The sequence below is a fragment of the Hermetia illucens genome, chromosome 4 (genome assembly GCF_905115235.1).
Source record: "Hermetia illucens chromosome 4, iHerIll2.2.curated.20191125, whole genome shotgun sequence".
Lineage (NCBI taxonomy): Eukaryota > Metazoa > Arthropoda > Insecta > Diptera > Stratiomyidae > Hermetia > Hermetia illucens.
This window is the reverse complement of record NC_051852.1, coordinates 99,786,742-99,802,518: the sequence shown is the minus strand read 5'-3', so window position 1 is coordinate 99,802,518 and position 15,777 is coordinate 99,786,742. Positions and strand designations below refer to the sequence as shown.

The 15,777-nt window shown below is 41.1% G+C and overlaps 1 protein-coding gene across 1 annotated transcript; it reads right to left on the bottom strand.

Moving 5' to 3' along the window:
* Positions 1–7,631: 7,631 nt before the first annotated feature.
* On the bottom strand, positions 7,632–9,061 carry LOC119653809. The gene is made up of 2 exons (XM_038058833.1): positions 8,886–9,061; positions 7,632–8,659 (listed from the first exon to the last, which is right to left on the bottom strand). The coding sequence occupies exons 1-2, from the start codon at positions 9,040–9,042 to the stop codon at positions 7,785–7,787; spliced, it is 1,032 nt and encodes a 343-aa protein (XP_037914761.1). The 5' UTR covers positions 9,043–9,061; the 3' UTR covers positions 7,632–7,784.
* Between the last annotated feature and the right edge of the window lie 6,716 nt (positions 9,062–15,777).

Here is a 15,777-nt window from a genome sequence, read left to right as displayed (position 1 = left end):
ATACGGCTTTGTGGATGATTAACAGGTGCCTGATTTTAAGGTTGTTATCGATGGATAATATCAAATCCATTTATGTAGACACACATTTGGGAGATAAGTCCAGACTGGCATGTAGTTCCTATAAAGGATTATGATTTGAAAAGAGTGCGACTGCTTGAAAACGAAGTTTATGTGTGTGTGTTTTTGCAAAGCTAACTTTATTTTGCAAATAGTCTTATTGTACGATCATAAATAATTCACTGGTTACGAATTTGAAAGCAGCTCGTTATGTAAATTTTGCCTGTTTGCAGGTCGGTCACTTCGGCAGATGTTCGTAAATGACTCCTTTCTTGTTTGTCCTATTAATGAAATTGAGCTGAGGTTTATGGCATGTGGCGCCTTTCGCCTGCCGGTTGAATAGATGTCATAAATTTCCGAATTTATTTTGGCACCAGATGAAAGGAAAATTGAATGCCATTCAATGATTTGATCACCTCTTTAGTGTGGTTTCCTCTCTAAGGACTAGACTGTGTTTGCTGAATACCAAACATGGGTGGATTGAGAAAAAAATATTACACTATTGAATATTATTGATATTTATTCCATGCAATACAAATAAAAATTTGTTGGGTTCTTTCAAGATCTGTAAATTTGAAAAGGGTTAATGCTATGGATAGCTGATGTCAAGATAACGGGGAAGAATAGATTGTTCAGTAACCTTTTCACTTACGTGTGAAAAGAATGTTGTGATTGGGGCATATACGAGTAGATTATAGATATAAGGGGAGTAAGAGGTAGATTCAAGAGCTTCCTGACGACAGATGACAAATAACCCAACGGAGGTTTGCCGAATATCCTCTGAAATGTCATCATTAGTGCTTGAAGATATTATTAAAGGATTCCACTCTGAACATCGACCAAAGTCTCATAAATACTGTTGGAAGACATTTATACAGAGGGCTGTTTGAAAGGATGTCGGGGGTACAACAGTGGATTTCGAATATGGTAGAGGGTGGTGATGTGCTTGAAAAAGGCTGACTTGATCCTTGAAAAAGGCTGACTTGATCCTTGAAAAAGGCTGACTTGATCCTTGAAACGTCAACGCCTCTGATATAGACTGATCTTTGGCTATTGAAACTGTGACTGTGATTGGTTTTTAGAATTTGCGCATGCTCTTCGATAACGTTAGCGTGGGTCCTCAGAATACCCACTTTCTTCAACCTAAGCAAGAATCCCAATAATTAAACTGGACATTCCGGGCCTAAGCGAAGTAAAATGATGGAATTCTGGAGAGTACTCTTATTCTTGCCGCACCTATGGCAATGTGCTTTTGTACTGAAGAAAGAAAAGTGGTAGCAGACGCGAATATTTCGGACGGCCGCACTCTCTTGACCTGGAAGCCAGTTTTTGGCAGGATCCTAACTGCAACATTCCGATCTAAGTAAAGGAACACCGCAATTGTATATATTTAGTGGAGAAGGATACTTTCTACGAACTATTACAAGCAGTTCAGGGGAGGCTTCCTAAAGGTGACACTTTGATCGTGATGGGAGATCTGAATGTCAAGAGAGGCTCTGAAAATACTTTGGTCGGATATGTGATGGGGAAATTTGGTCTTGGCGATCGTAATAACAATGGTGGGAGGTTAATGAATTTCTGTCGCCTCCATCACCTCGTCATTGATGGGACAATGTTTGAGCATACAGCCTGCCAGCTGGGTTTCAATTGACCGATACCGCACGAACAATCAGATTAACCACTTCGCGATCAGCAGTAGATTCAGGAGTTGTTTCCTGGATGTGGCCACAAGAGAGGCACTGACATCGGCCTCGATAGGGATCACTATCTGATGGCCGCTTTCGTTCATTAGCATGTTGCATCCGGCAAGTTCAATATAGATAACTGTCGATGTCTAGCTCGACAGTGGGAGTAACTCAACATTCTTCATGTTGCCTTGTCCGGAGGGCGTTGAGAAATTCAATAGGCTTTGACATCTTTGCTCAAACACTTTAATTAAGCCGATGATATCTGCTGTAGTGACCGGTTCATAAACTTTGGGAAAATGGGTTTGGATTTGGAAAGAGAGGCAATTAGAATTGGACTGAAGATAAAGACGAACAAAATCAAGGCTCTCAATCTGAGAGGTCATCGTCCTCTCCCTATATACTTTAATAGGAGCGTTTTACACATCTAGGAAGTATGTCCCCTGCCAACGGGAGCACCTAACTAGATGTTGCCCGACTCATTAGCAGGGCTAGATCCGCTTTCATTGCCCTTATATACCTTGTATAAAATCTGGAAATGCAGTTATCTCAACACCAAAGTCAAGTTGAGATTGTTCTCCAAGCCTTCATCAATACCTGTCTGCGATGTATTATTGTAGTACGCTGGCCTGATATTATTATGGCACACAGGCCTGACACCTCCCTAACAACTACCGAAAGTGCCCTAACTGCATATGGTTATGCTGAGGATCCCCCATTCTGGGTCAGCACCACTTCTTCAACTGTGTCATTTCAATATCATCCTTCACTCGGCCAGCCTTTCGCCGATGCATTAGACATTATCTGTTCGCCGGGGGATCCCAGTGGTTTGTGTAAATGTAATTTACTAGCATCCGACCATGAATATTAGTATCATTGAGTTGAACATTAACTCTGTAGCAGTCAGACTGGTAGGCACAATCTAGAATTGAGCATTGCAGGGTACAAATCACAAAACTAGTACCTTCGTGTGAAACCTGGTTGCACTAACTACGCAGATCTAAATCAAATTTGAACGGCTACCAATGAGATTTGAACGATGACCGTTGTGACAGCATGATGGGAACGCACTTAGAAAAATAAGCGTCACATGCTCAGTACTGGCAATTAGCGAGGAAAATTGCATATGAGTAGGACAAATATTTAGTTCGACTACTTGGTAACAGATGCTCCACTGTCGATAAGAGGTTCCGATATCAACACAGTTTTCTAGAAAGTATTCGCGTATTCTTTCAGGAATATTTGTCAAGGCATAAAAGGGCCTGGGGCCCCCAAGAGGAAGTCTTGGCACCACATATACATCAACATAATTCGAAATCCTAACACCTTCCCATTCTTTGAAACTATGATGGTAATCCAACTCTGTGATCGGTCCATTCACCTTTGGTTGCTATCATCCCCTGGAAATCGTGGGGGTCAATAATGACTGATAAATCAATCTCTCAAATACAGAGTGTCCCCTCGAACTGGAGATTATCTAATGATACAATCGACTGCGTGGTTCGTCAATACATTAAACTAATTCGGAGGATATGTGTAGCGATACGCACTCTCAACTTCTGCATCTTTTTCCCGGATGATTTCTGCTATAAGTAAACCGTACAGTGCAGACTATTTGGAAATTGATACTTTTCGCAGTACTCCCTACCGAAAAACAACTCCTCCTATATACGAGCCACCTTTGTAACATCAATCTAAACCTAGCTAGTCTAAGCCGCCATTTGGTCCGGTCCAACAGGATCGCACATATCCTAAACAACTACCCAGCTTTAGTCTAGCTTAGACTGAAACAACTGGCGGTTTAGTTCAATATAATTCGCAACCTTGTCGTGTTTTTGCGGTGATATAAATGAGCGTTTTTCCACCTGTTGCTACTTTCGGTCATGCTGCTCACAGGACAGAGGCGAGGCAGCATTTGAATAGTTGCCTCTCCCCTGGACGAAACCGTTAGTCATTTTTAGTTTTTTGATTTTAATAAACCGATTGTTTTCCACAAAACCTTAAGAAAGAAACTAGGTGAACCAAATGTAAAGGATCCAGGATCATATCTTGTTATTGGTAAAAGTTATCTTACCCGGCTCTCATTCACTTAACAACGGCAAAGTAAAAACCATCGCAATCGAGAGGGATGATCCACAATGAATCACATTCTCAGTCGATATTTCTCCAACCTCTGATGTCCATGAGACGCAGCCTTTAAAGTTTCTACCCTGCCCTAGGCCCTAGGTTTCTATCCCTAGGCCATAAAAATAGAAACAATGTCCACAAATATTCCCAGCTTCCCCGGATTTGATTTTTTGATTTGATTTAGATTGATTGATTGATTGGTGATTGAGGAAGGAATACAGACAGTTTGAAACTTCTCTTATGAAAAACTAAGAGCTTGCATAATTTTTAAACGTAATTCAAAATAGGTATGTCTTTCAAAGTTTCTGACTGACCTATCTAAGTTTCACTGGAACCCGAGGGAGAACTCTGAAGGCAGTGGTGGCGCATGGTTACTTCTCAGGAGGAGACATCTGCATCCCACCGGAACCAGTCACTAGACTGGCGAAGATCTGCGAGAAACAGGCGCTACCACTTTTCCTCGGTTGCAATACCACCGCCCGTCACGAAATTTGGGGAAACAGCGACACTAATCGGAAAAGTGAGTTCCTTTTTGAAGGAACATTCCTGAGGAATATTCTGATGAACGGACTGGTGAACAATTGGAGGATGTTGGATAAGTCCTCTTTGTCGGATCACAAAGTAATCAGACCCGATATTAAGGGCAAATCTAAAGGTCTGAGGGCTCGGAGCTGCAGCTCCCCCCAGTAAAGTTTGGTTTCCAAACTGGCCGAGGTACAAAAATGCACTGACTGAGTGTAACAACGCGAAGGCAAACGGAGCAACTTCAGGCTATTCTGTGAAGAGAAAGAGAAACTCCAGAAGCAACCAGGCTGTACATAGAAAAAACCAAAGACAGGGCAATATCTTCTGTTTGTCTGAAGCAGGAAAATGGGATGTTTACTGAGAAAGAGAATGACAGAGTACATCTGCTTCTCAGAACTTATTCCCCGGGGTCCCACCTCGCAGGGGAGGCAGAATATTTCTCACAGCCCAATATTGAAGAGAAGGAGAACTCGAAACTACCAAAAGCGATATCCCCGGAAGCTTGCATTAAGGCTGCTAGTGGGAAATTTTAAACCACTGAAAGCACTCGGAGTAGGTGGCATCGTCCCGGCGCTATTCCAGAAAGGCCTAAAAATCATCTTAAGGCCACTTCTAAGAGTGCCAACGACACCATAGTAGCATTCAGCAGGAAGCGTAAACTTGATCACCTGAAACCCATTAGCGAATACGCATATTGGAAAGCTACAATGGCGCTGATGACTTGTTGGTGGGGATTACATCCCGAAAATACCACTTTAATAATGACTAACTATGGGACGATAACCGGGGCAGAAAGAACTGAACTCAGCACAACAGCCAAGGAGTTACATTAATTTCAAAGACTGGCTTCTGTGAGTATCGGTGGAACAATGAGGATATGCCCAATTCATCCCTGAATGTTCTTCAGGGATTAACTGCTCCCCATCTTCACACGCAGATGCAGGCAAAGAGCGCGGTGTTCAGAATCGCTGGGAGTATCAGTGAGGATATTTTTTCTAGGTGGTGCGTTGTTATAACAGGCAAACTTTGAGAGCGTGGCAATGGCAATACGGTTTAAACCAGCAACTGATTACCTGGTACACTGACGGATCCCTCATAGCATAGGGAGCAGGCGCTGGAGTCATTGGTCCAAGGAAAACGTACTTGGAACCGACGGGTAAGCACTCTAGTATATTCCAGGGAATTTCCGCCATAGACAGATGCGCCTCCTTCAACCTCCAAAGGAATTATAGGGGGCAGAGCGCTGTTATTCTGAGCGGCAGCCATTCAGGTCCAACAAGGTTAACTTCAACTGGTAAAGAAATGCCTTGGTAGGCTGAACACGCTTAGTTCGCATAATAAGGTCTGGATACTCAGGGTTCCAGGCCGTATTGGATTAGAAACCAATGAGGTGGCGGACGAGCTGGACAGAAAAAGAGCAGGGACCAGAAAAACCTTTCTGTGATATCGGAAATGGGTTCTTGGCTACGTCGTTGAAAAATGAAGAGGAACGCCAGAACCGGGAATGGAGCAGTTCAAATTGTTCAAAGGGGGGATACGAACCCAAGCGCTCAAAGGATTGTTTAAACTTCACCAAGCATAACTTCCTGATCATAGTGGGAATACTCACTGGTCACTGTAGTCTAAATTATCACCTTGTCTGCAGATTCTGTGCGGAGGTTGACGAAACCGCCAGATCAGATGCCAACTTGAAATACTTGAAAATAGCGAGGATATTAAAATTCCTGTCGGTTATAGGCTTGCTTGACATACTATAGTTAATAGGGACACTATATCCAGTAAAAGGGGCATAATAGTTCTTCTAGGACGCAGTGTAACTTCCCTTAACATAATATATAATAATAATACCAGCGAAACTTCCTAGCTTATATCTTTATATGTTTTGAACATTTTTAGTTGTGTAGCGAACTACTGGCTATTTCACCACGAGGGGACATTGTTTAGGCTTTTTTCGTTTCAATGATTTTTCAACTGTTATTTTCCGACGCAGAAGGTATCGCAAATTGAATATCGCTTACTGGGAAATGGCTTGATATGACGGGCGTTATCTTAAAGTGGATCGTGTTAGGTATCTTTCGTAGATGGGTTGTCCTGATGGTACTGCATCGACATGGGGATCATTAGAAAGGGCTGCCTAAACACGCTTATTTTAGGTGTAGTTAACGGAGGTCCCTAATATGTATGCTTGGTCACCTACGCCAAGGACTGCAAATTCGTCTTTGATTTGAAATTTGGATATGTATATGGCTGCATGACCCTGAGCCTATAGGAACGACGCTTAATGGTGGCCAAGGCGCTATGCTTGGGAGCTTACAGACACATAAGGAAGTACGTTATGCAGTGCGAGATGGGAATCCTGATTTTTGTTTTTTCGCTCTAATGAATTCCTTAAATATGAATTTGCTGCACATAAGCTTAGAATTTTGTTATGAAAAAAAATGCGTTTCTGACCTATTAATTGTATATGGGAGCTACTTTCCATACTTTGTGAGGAAACTATACCGATCTAGCATTAGAAGAACCTCTGTTCTGTTAGTTGTAATTAATTATGAGCCAATATCTAAAAGCACACAACCAGAGACAATAGATCTCGTCGCTTAGTTACCCTAATTGCCATTCATAAATATCATCATACACATCATGGCTCCTTAAAACCTCTTCCGGATATAGAAACAAGGCATCACGTGCGTCAGATAATCGATCGTCGCATGAAATGACCTCATAAATGTTCATAAAAGGGTATGGAACCTATCATAAAATAAAACAATCCAAAACATAAAGATTGCCTGAGATACTCCTCCAGACCGAAATTGCATTATCCTTTGCCTGGTTGTTTGATATTTTAATGAGATCGTCGCCACACCAATTTGATATCGGCAGCAGGTCGTCGTCCATGGAACTTCTGTGGTCTAAAAGCAATCGTCGAGACTTGTTCAAATGCCGAGGCTGTTGTGGGTTTTTTATGTGAATGGCGCCTAAATAATTATCAGGATATTTTGAGGATATGCAGACGTCTTGTAAGATTCGAGATGGGCATTTGGTCAATTTGAAAAAAACAATCTTTTAATAAAAGTGTAGGCAAATATTTTGGCTAAGGATATGGATAGGGATATGTTTAGATTGTCTGAGCTTGCGATGGAGTATGCCAAAATCAAACAATTGTTTGGCTATGTTTTTTGGGACACTTTCACATGAACCAAGTCTTTCTCTTCAAAACGAAAACTTACACATCATATATGGTTTTTATGTATGTATTTTAATATTATGTGAAAAGCAATAGTTTTAACAAAAGTGTGGAAACAATATCGACCCTCTATTGTACAAAAGTCTTAACAAGAAAAAGTAAAAGGGACGTTATCCATCTGGATGCAAGAATAATTAAAAAAAGATTTATTTAAAGAAATTCGTCGATAAACTACCCTTGTTCCATAGTTGGTTATCCTTCCACTTTCCGACATAAATGGGAGTGAAATACTTGGTACCCCAATCCCAAAGATTACGAGTATGATCAGGATAGCTGGGCCTAAAGTACGAATGGTATGGATAGTGGGGAAAGAATGGATTGGATGGGTAGTATGGATGCGAAGGATAATAAAATGAACTGGGATAAATGTGTGGGTAGCCAAATGAGCGATCTGATTGCGAACTAGCGAAAGAATCAAGGTTTTGGGGAAGATAACTTGTGCTGGTAGAAATTGACGGTAGCCCATAAGAAGGGTGTGGAGTTGTGTGACTCGGTGGATATGCTATGTTCCAGGGGTGAATGGTATGTGCTGATGAGGACGCTGGGTAGTATCCAGATGAAGGTACTCCAGACGGTGGAGGACCATAACTGTCTGTTGGCGGTAAACTCGTTGTGCTTGTCGATGGAGTTTCTGTTGCTATATCGGTCTCAGTTGCCACGGGGTCCTCCGTAACTGTATTTTCTGAGTCAATGTCGTCTGCATCGGTGGTTTGTCTTTTCGGTCGTCTCCTTTCCAAAATTTGTTGATCGGTGATAGAGTCGTTAGGTTTAGTCATGGAGTCAGTGTGCTCGGGTTGCTTCGAATTTGGTTGCTCCCGTCCGTATGTAATTGTTAAATTATTTTCAGCTATGATATGCGTTTCACTTGGCTTTATTAAATCGTCTTTGCCTTTCTTATCGCTTTCATCATTTGCAGTATTATATATTTTTTGTCCTAATCCTATACTGATTTTCGGGAACTTGGATCCAAAGAAGTTGTACTGGGCAGTTTGCAAATTGATTTTTCCAGTTAAATAGTCTCCTGAAATGAAATGTGTTTGTCTTGTGACTAATATCATAAATGTAGTGCTTTGTTTAATTTGGTTATATTACGAAATGTGCACTCAATTTTAGGTGAACTGAAAAAAAAATTCAATACAATTTGTTGATTTCGACGGAAACAAAACACATTTTGGAACCTTTCAAAAAGATCTTATTCCACCAATAAAACAATTTATTTCCCATAAGATTTACGACACAAAACACACCTGCGAGCACACCAAGTAATCCCATAATTTTCGAATTTCGATGATCATCCTCTTCACAGCAAGGACGAGCGGTTGGACCACAGCTTCCGAATTGTAAAAGCAATAAAATCCCAACTAGGAAAGCAGGTAAGCAATAGAGGAACTTCATGTTAGCCATGAAAGGAAATCCAAAGACTGACTATTACTGCCGATGGGCATTATGGTTTTAATACTTTCACCACATTTCGAAATTTCACGTGTAGAACTTTTATCATAATTTATGTGGATTAGAGATGCGGGCGAAACAATTCGTCACTAAATGAGTTTATTTCTAGTGAGATAATTTTACGTTGCATACATGTGTTTTTCATATGTTCATAAAGTACGTATGTTGAAAAGTAGGAAGGTAGGTTCGTGAATGGTTTAGATATCCACCATTATGAAAGTCTGGAGCTTATTAAATAGTTTGACAAGAGTATAAAAGATCAATCAGCGATCATTGGCTTTTCCGCATTTCTATCTACTTTAATGGATTTCAGATACATGAACCAAGTATCTATATAACTCTACATTTATGGTCTTGAACTCTCGGGTCGAAAAAAGGTCAATCATTGATATATTTTCCGTTCTGTTTGATGAGTTTCCTAGCTCCTCATTCGTGGAAGGATCTGTCTTTATTGGCGAAAAACTGAAGAAGGTGTCGATTTATCGCCTCATCTGAATTTAGCACTAATTTATTCAAGGATTTTGAATAGAGCGAAACAAATGGAAGTCTGATTTCGCAAGGTCTAGTGGGTGTGCTGGGCGAGGCAGCTCCAATACTTTTTCACGACTCACAAAAAATGAGTGCAGTCTTCCATTGTCGTAATGAAATACAACTCCTTTCTTCTTTTTCTTCAGCCTTTGTCCCGTTCACAAGCGGGGTCGGCTTGTCGTGATCGGTTTCGCCATTTGGCTCTATCGAATGCCTGATCTAGGTGCAATCTTGAGGCTTTTAAATCCCCACCCAGCGTATCAAGCCACCGTTTTTTAGGCCTGCTTTTTGGTCGTTTACCATCGACTTCGATGTTCAGACCAATCTTGGCAAAAGAATTCTCGTTAACACGAATTGCGTGACAATACCATCGAAGACGCCTCTCTTCCAACTTTTCCACGATCGGTGCAACCCCATAACGACCACGAATATCCTCATTTCGAATGTGATTAAATCATGTCACGCCATTAGTCCAACGTAATATCTTCGCCTCCATCACCGCATTCTTTTATAGTCGGCCAACACTCAAAACCATAGAGAGAACGGACGACATTGCGGTGAATTTTAGATTTGAGACGTTCGTTGGTACATAGATCACAAAGAACACCAGTTGTGGAACGCCACTTCATCCAGTTTGCATTAATGCGTGAGGCAATTTCATAACGCCGTTCTCCATTGGCTGAAAGCGTTGACCCGAGGTATTTAAAACGCTCAGTTCTGGGCAGATCACTGCCGCTGACAGTGATTGTGCCTGTTTCATGGGAATCGGTCGTCAAAAATTCAGTTTTGTTTAAATTCAATCTGAGACCGTGTTGCATGAGGCGATCATTCCATTCTTGGACAAATTGCTCGAGATAATTTTTGCTATCAGATGCTAGGAAAACATCATCTGCATAAAGCAATGTGTAGGGCGCTGGAGTCGGATATCCCGTGTGACACCCGCCATACTTCGAACTTTATTTTTCGGATCGTGGTAGAGCAATTGAACCCAGCGCACGAGTTCTTCTCGCACGAAGGGTTGTCGTAAAGCATACCAGATGAGTTCGTATGGCACACGGCCAAGCGCCTTCTCTAGACCCAGAAAGGCAATGTAAAGAGGGCGATGCTTCTCATGGTGTTTCTCCATGAGTAACCGCGCAGCAGTTCCGCAGTTTTTGACAAATCTGGCTTGATGCACGGTTATTTCAACGATTGCGCGAATACGGTTGACAAGAATGCGTTCAAAAATCTTCATGGTATGGGAAAGTAATCGGATCTGAAGGTAATTTGAACATTCTGTTGGGCTACCTTTCTATTTCCATATTGGAACAAGAAAGGTACTTTCTTGCCAGTCGGATGGTGTTCTTCCTTCCTGAATAACCCGAATAAAGAATTCACTGAGCCACAGATTCATGTCCTGTGGCTTCCCCGATTTCATTCGTTTTATTGCCTCTTCGACTTCAGTTGCGCTGACAGGTGGATCTGGTCCAAATGTCGGCAATGATTGTGGAAGTGAGGATGAGCAAATTCTTCAGCTGAAATCTGCTCGACGGTTGGTAAGCAAAGTACCGTTCTTGTCATTAATGCAACAGAAGTGTTGAATATCCTGTGTACGTTCGTTACGGCTTTTAGCAAGTCGATACAGATCTCTCTCTCCATCCGGAGTGTCCAGTTTATCGTAAAGATTTTTGTAATGGTTCGCTCGGATGACAACGACCGCTTTCTTTGCTTCCCGGTTGGAATTCTTATAAATTTGAGATTTTTGGCCAGCGTTTTATCGTCGAGAAATTTGTGGTAGAAGCGTTTCTTCTCACGGCCCTTCATTTCAACATCATTATTCCAAAGCCAAGTGTCTCGGTTGATGTACCGCTTACCCGGCTTGGTGACCCCGAGGGTTGCAGAGACCGCTCTGTGGATCGTGTCTTTCATTTGATTCCATGATTATTCCAAATTCGAAATGGTCGGCAATCGTATGAGTGAGATTGTTTCTCCTTTCTTCTCACCAAATCACCACCATTTAATGCGCGGTGGGCCAGTGTGTTCCTCACTGGTGTTGGTGTCTTATGAGAATATAGTTGATTTGCGTTTTACTGCTCCCACTATAAAATGTAGGAAGATGAGACAATCGTTTGATGAACCATGTATTCATAAGTACAAGATCATGGGTGTCCGCAAAATCGATTATACGCTCGCCACCCTCATTGAGCGCTCCGAACCCCTGTCCCCCATGGCATCTGTTACCGTTTGCCTTTTCACCCACATGACCATTAAGGTCGCCGGCAATGATAATATAGTCGTCAGCAGGCACGTGACAAGTTTTTTCATCGAGAAGTTGCCAGAAGGCATCTTTCTCGGCATCAAGTCGACCTGTCTGTGGTGCGTACGCGGTGAAAAAGTAAATAGTGCGATCAGCTGATATAATGTTGAGCTTCATCAGCCGATCATCAAATCGTTCGACTTCTTTAATGGCATCACGGAAACCCTCTGAGATGGCAATGCCAACACCATATTGAAAGTGTGGGTTACCAAAATAGAGAAGTTTATAGCCATTTTTACCGCATTCGCGTTCAATTTTGCAGCTATTGGCACTAGACCATCGGGTTTCTTGCAGGGCGTAGATATCAATGCGCCTTTTCCGAAGGGCTCTTGCGAGTTCCTCGGTCTTTCCAGTTAGGGTATCAACATTTAGCGTGCAGACACGTATTTGCTTTGTTTGTTTTGTTCGGACTAACTTGCTTACGTCCTGACGCCGTCCATGCGTCAAGAACCCTTGCCCATTTCTCGACAGGACCGGGGCCCGTCCTGCCGCGTCGACTGAGGTGGACGCCCTAGCATTTCTCCGAGGCTTGTGACTCAATCCGATCATCATGTTTGTAACGACATTGTATGCATTTTCTTGGTCGGCCTGTCGCGGGACCTGTCACAAACACAAATTCTTTACGGTTGACGAACTTCACGGGTTTCTAGATAAGGCATGCGCTCAAACTGTCCAATTTCCGACAATACTCGGTTCCATAGTAGGAGCTCGAAAAATATCACATTCTACCAATCCCACCACACTGAGAGCATAACCTTTCTTTCATGAATTTCTGCCTTTGACGTCGTTTGAAATGGATCTTCACTTCGGCCCCAAGACCGTTTACTTTGTACATTCCTGTAAATGATCCACATGTTATCACCCGTTATCATCCCTTTCGAAAAGGGATCATTTTATTGACGTTTCAGCAGCATGTCGTAAATGTGAATACGTGCCGTCAAATAAATTTCTTTCAGTTTTTCTGGTATCCAAATATCGGGCTTTCTTATGTATCCACGCTGCTTTGGGCGGAAGTGAATACTTTTTTGACTAGCTTTAATACAAACAACAAAAAATAATTAGAGTGTTTGAATAAAGCTAGCTATTTGAAATAAAAAATTCAAAAACCGTCTCCGATTCGCTTCATTACTTTTCGAGGTTTTGTGTGACACAAAACATTACTAAAATTAGTTAACTGTCTGTTTGTCTGTCTGTCACCCCATTTCGTGATCGTCGCCATTTGTCCCTATCAAATGCCTGATTTGGATGCAATCTCGAGGTTTTTGAATCTCTATCCAGCTTATCAAGCCACCGTTGTTTCGGCTTGCCTTTTGGTCGTTTACCATCGACTTTGATGTTCAGACCAATCTTGGCAAGTGAATTTTCACTAATTTTTCTTGTTACTCTAAACTTAAAGAAACATACAGCTACTACCATGTAAGCAACATATGGGGTGCATATATAGAATTGGAAAATGGAACTTCAAAAAACTAGTAAATACGTCCGAGAGGAGGGTCCTGTGGAGAATAATAGGACCTATACGAGAAGACGACCAAAGGCGAATCAAATACAAACATGAGTCGTAATAAATATTTGAAGACCCTGAAGTATCCAAGTTAATCAAACTTCAGAAGTTTCAATGAGCTGGTCACATTCAATGTATGGATGATACTCGGATACCAAAAGGGCATTCAAATGAAAAACAGAAGGACGACCGCTGGAAACCCCCGAAAGCCCCGGAAGACAGCGATTGGTGCTTCGAGATGGTTAGCGGAAGCACATTTTGAATGCCAAGGCCTGAAATGGGTTGCAGAGCCTCGATCACGCCGACATAGGCTCTAGTCTAGAAAATAAAGCCTTCTTTCCCAGTAGTGCTTTGACTGCCTCACAGAACGTACCAATGTCACTTGTCTTGCGACGTGATTAATTGGGGACTACGCCACCGATCGTTTTCCGTACGAAGGACATTTCTGCTTCACTGTCTTTGGGGTTGATCTTATAGCGAATGTTGCCAGGGCTTCCGCATAGGTTTTTCTTTCCGCCGGTTTAACTCTTGTGTTACCACCCGGGTATCCATCGACTTACAATTTGTTAAACTATTTTCGCTCTTGGAAAAACTGACTAAAGTCCTCTCGAATCTTCATTCGAATTATGTATTAACAATTTTCTTTCATTTTTTTTAAAACAAGAAAATTTTGAAGTAGAAAAAAAAGTACTATATTTCACAATATCAGCGTTACGAAAAAATACCGAATTATCGACGTTAACGCAGTAACACAAAAAAATAATGTCCCCACTGGTTGTTTTTTAAGAATAATTTTGTTTTATTATTTTTTTTTAATAAACGAAGTGAGCACCAAGAAAGGAAATACCAAGGGTATTGAAGAAAAACGCTAGCTACCGTTCGTGACTTCGCCGTTGAGCATACCTCACGTACATTTAGCCGGGTATATCGACGCCGGTTTCAGTTTTACTATAAAACATAATAATTTGTGGCTATCTCATGATCTAAAAAATACATAAATATATGTGCTATAAAAGATTTATATCCACATTAGTACACCAAATATTTTGTTTTGTATATGTCTCCTCACAAATTCAGCTTCTCACCTCTTCTATATTTTGCATATAAAATGCGCGAAAACCCTTATTTATTTCTACAAAAGAATGTTCAATAATATTTACAAAACATGAACACATGAAAAGACCGATCAACGTACGGACGCCTATATCTTTCTTCTTCGAGTAAACAAGACGTACTAAACTAAACTGTCTCCCGAATGTATAAATTTGCTCAATAACTGTTCCACACGGTTTCTCAGATATCACAGAATATAGAGACCCTTCTTTTTACTGAACCTGGCCTCAACCGAATTAAGAAGGTACTCTGGGTATTATATCTGATATAAGATTACAAAGAATTATCTGTAATTAAATAATATAACACAAAAGTCACTATATATTATTTTATTCAGCTTAAATACCTTCGTGAACAATAACTTAGTTAATATCTGTTTAATATATGAAGCTATTTGGAGCTCCATTGTAGTATTACTTATAAATCTGTGCTTAGTTTTTCTGGGTGGGGGTTAATGAACAGAGCTGGCGATCTAGTCCTCCTTCATTTCCTCGCTTTTCTTTTATTGCTCCACCATTTGTATTAGCCTCACTTCACGCGGACGGTTTTCTATCGGCTCAAGGCTATTATTTAGGGTGCAGGTATCGTGTTTATTTATTTATTTATTTACCGGACAATAAACAGAGTAAACTCCAATTACTTATTGTCCTCAGGAGGAGGAGAAAGCAACAACCTCATCCTATGCTCAAGAAGAGATATTAGAAGGACCAAGCTTTTGGGCATTGTAACCTCGGCAAAGCCTAGGAATCGCGGAATGGAAGTAGACTTCGAGCTCTGCGAAGGACATGTTGAAAATGTCTCCGTTACGTGTGTTTTAAGACGCAGTACGGCGGGGGATACCGTTAGCGGTGGAGCAGTCAATCAGTTATAGTTTAAACAAGTCGGGAAACCGGAAGCTAGGCACTTCAGGTATGAAAGGTTTTGGGTATTACTTTTATAAAGACATTTGAGTGTGCATTTGTTCCATTAGTACGTAGCACGGAATAATATGCATATATTATATGCAAATATCCACATTCAAGTGATATTGACATTCAAAGTCTTAAATTTGCAAAGAAGCGACAACTTTGACCTAATATAACTTTGTTAGTAATAGTGAGATTTCCACCAAACTTTGTAGAATCATGCTCCATGTTATACCCTACATTGTTTATATTAAAATAAAAATTATAGTAATATACTACTATTAACTTTATTTGAATAGATATAGGTATGGAGGGTATTTCGGAGCCTAGGTAACAAATAG

Coding starts and splice junctions, on each gene's coding strand:
- LOC119653809 (XM_038058833.1), bottom strand. CDS start 9,042: ATGGCTAACATGAAGTTCCTCTATTGCTTACCTGCTTTCCTAGTTGGG. Junction 8,660..8,885: donor ATTACTTGGTGTGCTCGCAG/GTGTGTTTTGTG, acceptor ATTTCATTTCAG/GAGACTATTTAACTGGAAAA.